This window comes from Falco rusticolus, chromosome 4 (genome assembly GCF_015220075.1).
Source record: "Falco rusticolus isolate bFalRus1 chromosome 4, bFalRus1.pri, whole genome shotgun sequence".
NCBI classification, from domain to species: domain Eukaryota; kingdom Metazoa; phylum Chordata; class Aves; order Falconiformes; family Falconidae; genus Falco; species Falco rusticolus.
In genome coordinates, this window is record NC_051190.1 from 94508825 (window position 1) to 94522210 (window position 13386).

At 42.2% G+C, this 13386-nt stretch overlaps 1 protein-coding gene across 6 annotated transcripts in view; it reads right to left on the reverse strand.

Moving 5' to 3' along the window:
- Window positions 1–1053: 1053 nt before the first annotated feature.
- Window positions 1054–13386, reverse strand: part of ELMO1 (engulfment and cell motility 1) — a 311155-nt gene continuing 298822 nt past the window's right edge. For all 6 annotated transcript variants that reach the window (XM_037385186.1, XM_037385188.1, XM_037385185.1 and 3 more), the window contains 3 exons: window positions 12480–12562; window positions 6911–6988; window positions 1054–2384 (listed from right to left, as the gene is read on the reverse strand). In XM_037385186.1, coding sequence (XP_037241083.1) covers window positions 2184–2384; window positions 6911–6988; window positions 12480–12562 — 362 coding nt within the window. In that variant the 3' untranslated portion in view covers window positions 1054–2183. The remainder of the gene's footprint in view (window positions 2385–6910; window positions 6989–12479; window positions 12563–13386) is intronic.

Below are 13386 nucleotides of genomic sequence, written 5' to 3' on the forward strand. Positions count from 1 at the left end.
CCTCGGACCCCTCAAAAATTCTCTGTGGCAGGCAGTGCCTCCAAGGCTCTGGAGAATAAAACGTCTCAGACTCCCACATCCCACGTTGCACATCCCTGTTCTCACTCAGACTGAATCTTCCCTCAGGCCACAGGCCACTGTAACTTCCTACTCCAGCGTTTAACTCAAGAGGCTTTTTTTCCCCCCTTATTTTACCATCCATTACCACCTACACCAACTCGTGCTTATCTGTCAGAGCAAGGCATTCCTAAAATACTGCAAACACAGCTTCAGGAAGGCACTGCCCTCAGGACCCTCATGCTTGAATCCATACATTCTCCTCATCCTTCTTCTGGCTGCACCTGCAGGACATGATTTCTCTTCTCACCTGGTGTGAGGTCCGTCAGGATGTTTGCCCCATTGCCGGCTGGCTGGAGCAAAGGTCACCTCAGCTGAGATCTTCTGCATCTGTCTAAACTGAACCACCCTCCAGGCTTCTCACTAGCACAAGGTCCGATAAAACCCCTTCACAGTCTTTGTCAGCCGATCTGAGTAGGAGAGGAACTGGGACAAACCAACATCTGTCTTCAGCATGTGCACAGTGGGAGGGAGGGAAAGGGCTGGTGGGTTCCTGTAGATCTAGACCCAGCACTTTTGGAGGAAGAGATATTGAGCTTGGTGAAATACCTAGAAGAATATGAGGAGGGAGGGAATCGATCTTGCAAAGCCCAAATTTCCCCAGTACCCACCTGCTGCAGCCAAAAACATTCTCAATGGAGGGAACAAGCACAGGAAGACATTTACTCCAACAAACACCGTAAAGGCAGCGGCCTTAAACTGACCATGAGCACATCAGCATGCTGTGATCCCAGATTTCACAAAGGGTCCTTCTCACAGGATAGCTCACATACCCACGGTAATGGAGACCGCTGGATATATCTTACCCTGGTCACCACAAACAAACAAACAAGCAAACAAGAAAAGTTCCACCTTTCCCTCTCCTCTTCCTACCAAACACTTCAGAATTGCTAGGAACCATAAAGAACAGAAGACAACTTCAGAAGAAAAACAAAGTTCCAAGAATCATCACAACTCAGATTTTTATTCAACAGTGAAGTTGAAGGGAAATATTTTTTCCCTTCAGGGCAAATGTTCCAAATGGAAATTAAGTAAAAATATTGTCCCCCAAAAGTACTCACAATGAAATTAGTTTTCATTAAATATATTTGTTTGGCAAAATAAAATAAAAAAAATCAGAACCCGTACAAAAAAAAAATCCCTTGCAAATTTCTAACACTGTAGCAATGACAACGTAAACCTGGATGCTTGGCAGTTGTAATTAATCTGTGGAAATTACTGTTGAACTTTGGACCAAGAAAATAAAAATCACTTCAAATAGCAACAAGCCAATTTCAGAGGCAACTGAGGTTTAGGGAACACTATAGGGATGGGACACACTAGTGGCTTCATACACAGTTTGTGCAAGTGATCTGCCAGTGTGGGGCTATTTAAAAGCTGGGAGGAAAAGAAGTTAAAAGCTGTTGCAGCATTGCAGCGTATGGTACAGCAAAAACCTGCAGACTTTCCATTCTGGGAGCCGATCAGTTGGGTGAAGGCTGGTGGCAAGAGTCGAGGTGACAGTGGAAAGAATAATGACAGTGACGAATGGTGCAAGCACTGGGAAGCAGTTAACGATTTTCATCATTGCATTGGATTCAGTTGTGAGCAGACTCTTGGGAGTGTCTGGGAAAATCTTCTGCTTACAGTAGCTGCTTCTGCTCCCTACCTCCCTCCTCCTTCCAGTTAAAGCCTCTGCCATGCCAAGTGGGTTTCACAGGCACGCAGTTTGATAACAATGTCCTTTAGTTAAGAATGTTTCTTCCAGTATTAAAAATGTAAAAAAAGTCCTTGGGAGGGTGCTTCTTAGTGGCAAGTCTTTGCCTTAAGCAAGGCCGATGGCCTGCAATTACAAGTTAATTAAAGCAATGTGGATTTGGATGAGCAATGGGGAAGATGGGAATGGGGAAGGAAGGGATGCAGGGAACAGAGAGGAATGCAAGTGTTTCTACACCCCTCCCCAAAGCCAAAATCCAAGGTGCACGAGTGGGTTTCTTTTTTTCCTCACACTCTTCTTTTTTTTTTTTTTTTTAAATCTCTCTCCAGTTATAATATTTCCAGTTTTGAATCAAGTTTCAGTGGCAACCTCAGTTACAGTCATAAACAAAGTCATAGTTGCTGGGCTCCTTTGGGATTGGTGGGGGAGCATCTGGGATCTGTATGTTTTCCAAGTCAAGGAGGCGTAGCTTTATCTCCATGCTGAGCAGCGTGTCTAAGTCATTCCGTGTCAGATCACTCAACATATCCTTCCCAAGGAGGGCGTTCAGCCCATCGGTCCATACACAATACTGCACAGGGAAAAGATAAAAACTATTATTAATAGACATTCCATACACAAATTGCTTGTCTGGCTTGGTCCTCTACAGTTATTGCTCCCACAGCAACTTACAAAGAGACCTAAAATGAGGTTGATTCATTTTATTAGCTCATATCATGAAGAAGGCATGTTCCACTGAGCTGCTCACAAAATGGAAAAACAATGCCCTAAAAATGGGAAGAAATGACAGTATTTAGTTGCTATCTCCTTCAAACTTTCTGCTGAATACTCCTCAATAGTTATGGGAGAAAGAACAATACCTAACTTAAGACAAGGAACCTCTGAAGAGACCTCCTTGCCACCTCTCCTTCTCTTTCCCCAGTACTTACAGAAAAAGCCTGATTATCTTACACCAAGCTTTTAATTCCAAGACAGCTACGTTAGGTGAACTGAATCCCACCCCATATCCTTCTCGATTCTTTGTGTAAGAAATTCTGTACCGACCATCTAGTTTTATCATGGTTTGCTTTCCTATAGATTAAGTGGTATCAATTGACCTACACAAAGATAGGCTCCCACGTATCTATGCCTACTTTACCACTATTTTACACAAAATAACATATTGTGAAAACTGCAGAATCAGCCAATGCTGTGTCCTTCACAAAAATTAAATTCCAAGCTACCCTGGTGTAATTCTAAAGGCTGCAAATGCTGAACTGGCCTCTAAAACCTCTTCCTTACTGTTAGCTTTTTCCTAATAGGAGATCCCATCTTTCCCAACAGCTGACAGCTTGTGATTAACACGGGCTGAATAACCTTTTAAATCAGCAACAAACCCAACGGAGACTGGTGAGCTAGAGTCAACTTCTATCAAATAAGTCCCTTTCATTTATTACTACAAGCCATTTATTCAACTATGAACAGAAGTACTCAAATGCTATCATCCAAAAATAAAGATTTCAATCATGAACTTGTGTCCTAGTTTGCAGGAGAAAATTAAATCAGCCGTAAGTGCATTTTTATCTTACAAATACTTCTGCTAGATTTCATGCCAGAAAATGGATGTTAAATTTAGCTGACCATTTGCTACATGACACCGCCAAGTTTAAAGATAGCCATGGCTGACTTCATCCCACAGCAGAAATGAGGATTATTTTAAAGAAGAGAGAGAAACCCCCATCTTGGGGTACGTGTCTTCATCCAGAAAAAGGGTGTATTTTTAAAATAGGACTGTTAACACACTTCAACATCCAAAGTGAAATCCGACCCATTTAAGTCGGTAACAAAACAGTGGCAGAGCTAGGACTTCACCCAGGGTGTCGGTAAGCCAAGCAGCACCTTTAATACGAGGTCAGCTATACAGAAGAAACTTTAGGGTTTAGGCTGCCTTGCTAACGAGTACTAACTAAACAACTTAGCCTGCCTATTCCATGCCGCCAAAGCGTGCCACTGAAGACTCTTGAAGCATGTAATCTTTTGTGAAGTGTACACAGAACATCAGGAGAAGAAAGAAACTTTCCTAGAAATGTAATTATTTTTGAACAGATTAGAATTTTTTTTACGATCGGCTTGAAATCTTTCTTTGGGAGAGTATTCCCAGAAATCACTATGAGGAAAGCAAGAGAAAGGCAAAAAGGCTTTGCTCAGGTTACAGAAGCGCAGAGCATCCATTCAACAGATGCAGCCCCTGACGTAAATCATCCATCACCTGCTCAGTGAGTACGGCCAGCGCTTTCTCTGGGGAGGAATCCCAGCGAGCCAGAAAGCAGAACTGCAGTTCTGTTCTCTTCCAGATATAACTCATTCAGGGCCCACAGAAGCCAAATCCTGGCCACAATTCAGATGAGTGCAATGGCCTGGAAAAGGGGCTTCCTCTCTAATCTCTATATTGGCAAGTGCATCTAATTAAACTCCTGTACATTTCGAGCAGAGAGAAATCCTAATGAGATGGTGGAAAAACAGAGGCATTCATTCAGAAGTTTTTTTTCTTTTTAATATGCAAAACAGACTAAGAGCCACTGAAAAATTAATTTACCACCGATTCATTTTCATAAAACTCCAATGAAACCTAATTATAGCCTCCCTCATCTGTTTCTTTGTCAAAAATCAAGGATAAGATTAATCCACCTTTTTGCTATGTAGTTGAAACCAGCTATTAGTATTTAAATGCAAAACAAATACGATGGAGTGATCTCACAGTGCTGAATCCTCTGGCTAGCAGTAAGCTTCAACAGATGGCTAAGGGTATTGCCAAACTTAAGTACACAAGAATGAGGTCCAAATCTCAATGATATCGGTTCAGTAATGAGATTTTATTAAAGAAATACCTTGGGAGTCAAATCAGTAGAACCAGACAACCAGAAAGGCTGTGGAGGCTTCATCCATGGGGATGCAGCCCCGACCAACCTGGTCTGAGCTCATCGCTGACCTGCTTTGAGCAGGAGGTCAGACTGGGGACACCTCCAAGGTCCCTTAAAACCTGAGTTATCCTATGATCTTAGTTCAATTTTTGGTTTTAGGACACACTCAATTCTCGCATTCCAACCTCATTCTACAATCACGAGGACGGTAGAAGTACTTAAAAAAAAACAACCCACCCTGTAAGTCTGACCTGAAATTGTCATGTACTAACATCACTCCTGGCGCTTCACAAAAAGCTTTCCAAATCTTGAGATGTCACCCACCGAATCTCCCAAGCTGACAATGCCGCTAAACTAGCGCTTCTACCAACAGGCAGCCCAGTTACTTTGATGAAGAGTCACGGGTTTCGTAACAAGCTACTGCCTTTCCTTCTGGCGCTTCCTCTGCACACTTGTACTTTTTCCCTTAATCAGAACTCACTCTTCTGCAGGCCATGGAAAAGTACAGGGGGAGTGAGATGCCCTTTTAAAAACGTTCATTTGGGAACTGTCAAGTAGCAGCAGAGACTCTTGCCTCCGGTCGTTTTTTTTAACATACTAATTTTGTTTCAAAGAAGCTGCACAAGATCAAAAAGAGGAATAAAGATAATAGGTGTGTTAACAATCACGAGCAATTGGGTTAAAGCATCTCACAACCCTACTGCCCGTCTGTGGGGTGCAGTAGCAGCTTTTGAACATTTAGGGCATTAAAATACGCTTGTAGCTGCTATAGGATACATTTGAGATACAAGTGGCTGAAAAATTCGTTGATTTTCATGACCATCTGCTCTTATGAGTTGAAAGAGTCTAGAATTCAGTTTCTGGAGAATTTTTATGAGAAAGCATCTAACATATGTTCAGTTCAGAGGATGAAGACAATCATGCTTTGCTTAGAGCTCCAGCTCTAACGGCACGTTATGCCTGGGATCCTATTGCAGCTTTCTCTTAGATGAAAACTGACCAGCAAATATTTCTCTGGAGTAAACATACCTGAAAGTGACACTCAAATATTAATCCACAGGAAAACCCTAATGAGCATAACCTTATTTCCTCTCCTTAAAATTAACATCTATTTGAAAATTTTACTCCAGAATTGCAAATGTTGAAGCTGCGTAACTAAATACACTTCACTTGTGAAGAAATTTCATGCACTCTTCTGTGTTCCATCATATTAACGCAGTGTCCTGAATGGAGATCAAATACGATACCACAAAACAAGTGTGCAAACGGAACACTAACTTTTGTTACTTTAGAAATGAGAAGGAAAAACGTTTTTTTTTTTAACCCCCTAAATATAGTGAATTCTGCTGGATCTTAACTTGGAAGTTCTTTGAGAGAAACACATCCAATGCTTCCACGTAATTAGGTAAATTAGTTCCACCACCTTCCAAAAGCCAATGACGTCCATTTCCTTGTGTTTTCAAGTAAGAGAAGGGAGCAGGAAAGGGGCTGTCATTCTGCCTTGCTATTGGTATTTACATCGTCTTTATGTAAGTGAGACCTGTTGCAAAACACTCCCCTGTGGAGACGCAACAGGGAGGACCTTCTACGATCGCCTGTCATGAATGGTCTTCAGCAATGTGAAACTAAGAATAAGGGGACATGCCATTCTGCAGAACACAAGTCTGTGGCTGAAACTGAGACCCAGTGATGGTGGCAGCGAGCTGAGGACAGCAGTGATTCTTTAAGAGCTTGGCTGTACAAATCATCAGCGTTGAACTAAAGTTCACTAAAATGGACACACAGCAAAATCCTCCAGAGCCTAGAGTAGAGCAGACCAACAGAAATCTTTATTACACCAGGAAATGGTAACATCTGTGGAACTCCAAGGTCTGCCCAAGTTCTCTTTCTCTTACTTATGGCTCATATTTTAGTAGGGCTTAGAAATACTGATCTTTAATTTGGAGCCCATCTGCTCGATGACATACGAATAAAAAACACGTTCCTTTTGTGGCTCAGGATATGCAAGAAAATTGCAAAAGGTCTTGCTCCCATACTAATCCCTCTGCTTCTAGCTTGCTGTGAGACATGACACAGACTTAGATGGACCTGTACTCTGTGCCAAGATGACCATTCTTACGTTCTTACAAAGCTCTCTGCTGCCATAGAGCAACTCAGAGGGCTTCAAAGAAGTTTCTGTACTCCAAACCTGACTTACCTCATGCTTGTCTGGAGCAATGAAATTCAACTGGCCACTTGAGTCATACAGTATAGAGAAAGCAAGCTCCAGCACCTCCTGGATCAATAGAAAGAAACACATATTAATGCTGCATGAGAGAGGCATTCATACATTCAGGTCCGTCTTTCTTTCCTACTGTTTATTCCCCAAAACAAGTGGAAGAACAGGTTATGGTACTCTCCTGCCTAGCCAAAGCTGCAGCAGAACCAGATCACTGCAACAGACTGGCACCGCAAGAACCCCACCACAGATGCTTCAGTCAACACAAACTCACCCCCCTGGATTACTTTAGCATTTGAGTTTGAAATTTGAGCTAGGCAACGGTGAGGACTGAAATCAATATAATACGTAACAGTGCACTTGCAACAAACTTTTCATGAAGACCCACTATTCTTCCAATTTGTAGAGATTAAACTTGCAAAGTTCTGCAAGGTTTGTTTCCCTGTGTCAAAAATCTTGCCAGGACAGTTAATCTCCTGGCATATACTCATGCTCTCTCACTGCTAGAAGTCTATTGAATTATTCATTCTCAAGAGATTTCTGTCATTTTGTTTCTACCTGAACCAGAATCAGCAGCCTCAGTCAAACTGAACTATCTGGGTTAGTTAAAGACCTAAATGAATCTTGGGGAAGGAAAGAACCCTAAGAACCCTCATCTTTTTTCTCCTCAGCATTGAAGCTGGAATTTCAAAGGTGCCCAAGTGAATTCATCAAGCACTGACCTTCCCTAAAGGTCACCTGGACCTGGGTTCTAGAGGCCTGGACAAAATAATGAACTTCCACTGGCCAGCAGTGAGCATGCAAAGATGTTGTGTTATGGTTACTGCACGCATCGCTACAAGTACCCTTACAAGGATTTCACAACCTGTAAGCTAGCTGATACGGAAAAAAAGGAAAATATATTATAACTGCAGAAAAAAAGACCTGGCTACAAAGGAGAGTGCTGACTCCTAACTGTGATCTGTATCATATGTCCTGATCTTTTTGCCTCTTGGCTTCCTGAGCCCCATAACACCGATTGCCTTTGCTGCTAACTCTCGGCTGACAACAGTCCTTACACTGCCAGCAGTGAGAGGAGCACGGCTTCTTAAATTTCCTACACTAAGTTTTAAAATAGAAGAATTGACTGCTGGGACTGCAGCACAGACATCGCTCTAGCTGTCTACCCCTGACTACCTGGTCTGAAACAGACATAGGTCTTTGGATTTCAGTAAGGGTTATTTAATTTTTGAACCTGTGTGATTAAGAACAGAGTCTGAATCATAAAACATGCAATCCTTAGGGATTATCTTGGATGATCAGAGATCAGGCTTCTCATGGGAAATGCCCTTAATCTCCTTGAATTTAGTTACCGGGTCCAACTTGCTGTATTGCCAGGCCACAGGAGACAAGTCTGCGTTAAATCCCCACGGAACCTGCAGATACTAGTAGCGCTGGTGCACTCAGCAAACCAATGGCTCACGGCTCACAGAAGAGCCTTTTTGTGTTTTAGGCATGTCTCTCAGCCACAACTTAAGAGTGATGTCCCTCGTTACAGAAACAAATTTACCTCTGCCCACACAAACCTAGCATTATCTTCGTACAGAGTGTTATAAATTACTGACAGAACATGCCAAGTCATGCAACTGAGGTGGTGAAAATAAAACCTATCACTGAAAAAACTGCTTGTATTGCTCTACTATGATGTTCCTGAATTTCACGAAGGTCAACAACAACCCGATAGGCCTGTCCCCTGTATAACTGTCCTTTGAGAAATTCCAAGGGACTGCATTTTTTTGTTCACCTCAAAGAGAGAAGAGAAAAACCCTGCCTGAAAGAGGAATATCGCAGGGAGCCATGGGTTTGGTCATTCCTGGTCAGGCCAAGAACGAGAAAGGGCTACACTTAGGGCACCAAGCTTCCCTTTATGGGGGAAAATGGGAGTTTAGCAGCCCTGGCTCCAGTTCAGTTTCTTTGCTGGCTGCTCTGGAGACTAAAGGCTTAGGAACTGCAGCTTCCAGGTGCCACATCTCTGTCACCTTACGCACAGCAAACTGTCAAGGAAAATGGAAGCGCAAGGAGCTGGAGTTGCCAACTGGCAGGCCCTCCACACTGATGGTGGTCTCCATGGTCGAGCTGGCTGACTTGTCAGGCACCCACACCCGGTTTTGTTACTTGCCCATCAATGCCAGGTGATTCTAAGGAACTGGCAATTCCTAAAGGAAAACTGGTCACTGTCTATCAGCCATCTGTGGTCTTCTCCTCCCTTGTCTGTCCTCAACCTTTCTCAAAGGCATTTTCCACTCCTGCCTTTTCCACCACTTTATCTTTCCTTTCTGTTTTTTTTCCCCCTCTCCCATTCCTCCAAACTTGCTCCCTTCCTTTCTTTTGCTTTCCTCCTCCCCCACCTGAACCTGCTAAACTCACTCCCTTGACACTTCTAATGCTTTCCACCCTTGCATATGTTGGTAGATGCTTGTCAAAATGGTAACAGTACTGGGAACCATGTCATACCTCTCTTTTGTGCTTCACTGAAAATAGAGAAAAAAAAGATTCTGCCCCTGCTGGCTGGACACTTCCCACTCCTTGGTTACAACTCTGCAGGGAAAGCTTGTAGGAGGTGTGTAGGAGGTGTGTGGGGAAGCTTGGTCTCCCACACCCAGAGCTTCTCTCTCGTCCAGCCTCCACTGGCCCCTCGCATGGACCAGAGACAAGCAAATTGCGATGAACAGGCATTTTGGGTGCCTACAGCTGAGTGATCTCATGCAGTTACACTGACCTTACTACTCTCTGCCTACTCTGTCACCAACAGCCTCAAAACACCTGTGTCTTTGCTGAAGGCTGAGACCACAGCCATGTTAAGTTTGCTTGCCAGAGCCAGAAGATTCCCCCCCTCTCCCGATAACTATCTCTGTCTGCAGCAACAGAGAATTTGTTCAACCAACAGGAAGTCAAAAGGAGAAGAGAAGCTGCATTCAGTAGGGAACTGAGCAGAACCATTTCTGCTGACTCAAAAGGTACCAAGCCTGAAGCCTGACACATAAGCAAATAATGGGCGATAGGAGAACACTTAGAAATACATGGCAATTTTTTTTTTCCAAATTCTTCTTTCCTGCTTTGTTTTGAAGGCTGCAAAATCTAATATATTTCATTTCTTTGAAATTTATTAACATTACTCGAGAGTCAGAAATGAAGAATTTAAAATTAAACCTAATTTAAAACCACAAGCGAGATGAACAACAATGGATTCAAGTCTGGTCCTATCAAGTCATTCCAGCTTCATAGGCATGCAAATTCCAATTCAGTTTAACTCTTATTTATTTCTAAATGGTCCCGCTGGAAGAATAATGGCCATGTGCCGGCAAATGAAGAGACGCTGAAGCCTTTATTATGGACCTTCTGCCAATTCCAGCTATGTTCATGGCAGTGGCATTCTGCCATTCAATTTTCTTTTCTGCCAATGAATAAACATCAAGGTGGTCATTATATACATACAAAGAAACACAAGATGAAAAGGCCTCTTAAAAAAATATCACCAATTGTGAAATTTCAAGTGAAAGAATTCATACACCACACTCAGCCCAGTTGCATTCTGTGTCTGACTTTTTTTCTTTTTCCTTTTTAATTTTAATTTCATTGTCCACGTTAATTTGATACTCTGTAAACAATGATATGTTATTCCTATGATGTCAGTTAAGTAATTGCAATACTCTGCATGACAGTTTGATTGGGTTGACAACTAATTTCACAAATTCTGTGATTCCCAGGGGAAGAAACAAGAAATCGAAGAAGGAAAAAAACCCAATAATCAAAACCCCCACACCAGAAACAGTAAAAACTTCAAAATTAATATTGCCGGGGTCACAAAGGAAATGCTCCAGCCACAGATGCAGTCATGCTACCTATCAGCTCCTGAACTTCACATTCTCAGCCACAAGTTTTATGCCAGTCCGAAGCAATTTTACCTGAGGAAATGGGACGATGCTGACAGCCGAGGACAAACTGATCTACAGCATCGCTATTTAGCATTAAATACTATCTAGACATTACTGCTCCATAAAGATGACACATTTCCATCACTGCCACCCACTGCTTTCCGTCTTCCTATCTTTCCTTTTTGTGCGGACATATGAGTGTTAAGACAAGGATGTACTAAAAATACTTTATATGCATCATATAAATGCCCCAGCCAAATGCTGTTGATGTTCAACTGTAACACAAGGTAGGAGTTGTATGCAATCTATTGTGTGCGTGTGTGTGTTAGTGCCCTGATTCAGAAAAATCAACAAGGAAAAATACTCCTGGGATTTTTTTTTGCTTTGCTTGGCTTGACTTTTTCATTTCCAACCATGTAAAGCCAATGTGGAAAGGAGATGACTGTATCCTGACAGACTTAAAGCAACTCATGTATACGAGAGACAAATGCAAGCAATATGCATTTGCAAGAGGTGCTCTGTGTATTTGCACATAGTTGAGGAAAGAAAAGTTGCAGCTATGAAGATGCAACAGCTGTGTGATGTAGCTTTGTCAGTGCTTTTTCATTTTCTATGGTCCCCATCAGAAGTGTTTTTTCCAGTATTTATTTGAACGCTGATTTCTAAAGTGTTGAAGCAGGAACTCTTAACCTCACTATTTTGCCCATCAGAATCTCCGGTTGGGTCCAAAATTTCTCAGTTTCATGTAACTGAAAACTCTGATATGGTTCCCAGACCTCAGGGTGTGTGGTTCTAGATCTGACTGAACATCACAAGAGTCTCGCTCTTTCTTGTACGGTCAGACAACACAACCTGATAGAGGACTTATGAACATACCTCATACGACATGGTATGAAGACCATCACCGCTAAAGATGCCAAACGTAGCTAGTAACTTGATTTCTTCTTGCCGTGGTGGCAATTCTGACTAACAAAAATTCTGCAAGATTCTGCCACTGTACAGTTTTAGCCCTGCTATCAGTTTACAGTTCTTGATCTGAAACTCTGAAAGGTAGCATAAATCTAATTTAAGCTGCCCATTGTCTCCTACACATTTTTTCCCCAAATGCACTGCTGAATGCACCCTTATACACCTCATTAATTGCCCAGCATTTACCTTACATCCTTTTGTTGGCAGTTGTTTTTCTACCTGCCTGGACCTGAAGCTGGACATTAACTGCAGTTTATAGCACATACCAGTGTTCGCTGAATGTGAGCTCGTCAGAGAATACAGCTGGAACAAACTAGTTATTTATCAGAGACTATATAAGAATAGGTACCAACAGTCATTGCTAGCCTGCTCTGCAGCAGCAGACAAAACTGCTTTGCTTTAGAGGTAAAAGACATCACTACTAAAGGCTATCCTAATGTGCGCTGGGCATGTCACAATGCACATCTGCCATGAAGTCCGAGTAAAGGAGGGCAGCCTGTCCCAATAATTCAACTCAACTGGTCTGAGGTGAAAGCAAAGTGCGTGTGCATACACAGAAAGGTGGCAGGCTGGAATGAAAAATATCTGTATTACTTCAGGGAAGGTCGAATTGACAAGCTTTGTATTCTGCAGGATGTGTGTTCATAACAATTTGAGAACCATACCTTGTTTTGTTTAAGAGCTCCTTTCTCCTTCATGTGAGGGCAGTCTTTCCCAGTCACAACAGCTTTTATATCTGCCACTGGCACTGCATTCAAAAGAAACAAATGCAAAACCCAGAACATTAGTTATAACCACGGTGTGCAAAAGCTACGGAGTCTAAAAAGTGGCCAGAGTGATGTGTTAAAATTACCACCTCCTTTGCCATTTCCAGCCTGTTGTAAGAAAGAAAACTGGAAGAGAACAACTAAAATAGGAATCTGAGTCTTGACAAAATTTCAGGCATCTGTATAAAAATCCGAGTATGCTTTTTCTTGCCTGTTGAGACTACTTTGGGTAAGCATGTTTCATACAGACGTGTGTACCTATGTCTGGACAGCTTTTATGCATACTTATGTATCTAGAAAATGTATACTGTTTTCTGCCTTACTGATGTAATAAGCCTGCCCTGTGCTGCTCTTTGCTAGGCCTCCAGGTGAAGACTCTGCTGAAGAGAGGATGCTGGGCAAGTTGGACCATACCTCACTTGATGCTGTTGTCCTTCTGTTACTACCTGTACGAATTTTTCAAATAGTTTTTATTTCGCTCCCATCAGCATTACAGTTGCTTTCTGATTATTAACAGGAGTAAGGACTACTGAGGCTTACAATGAATGACCCATTCTAATTGCTTTAAAATATGAAATGATCAGAAATCACTGGGGAAAAAAAAGGTAAGAAAATATATTGGAAACTGCTGCCACTCAGACTGACAGAGTGAGGTCACTAAAACATAAAGATAAATTTCTCTGAGTTTCAAGTAGAAGTCAATTTTTCAACAGTAATTACACTATGGAGAATCTCTATGCTCCACAAGACGGTATGGTCAGTGACAGTTTCTACAATCTATAAATGATCCATTATCCCTGTGGCT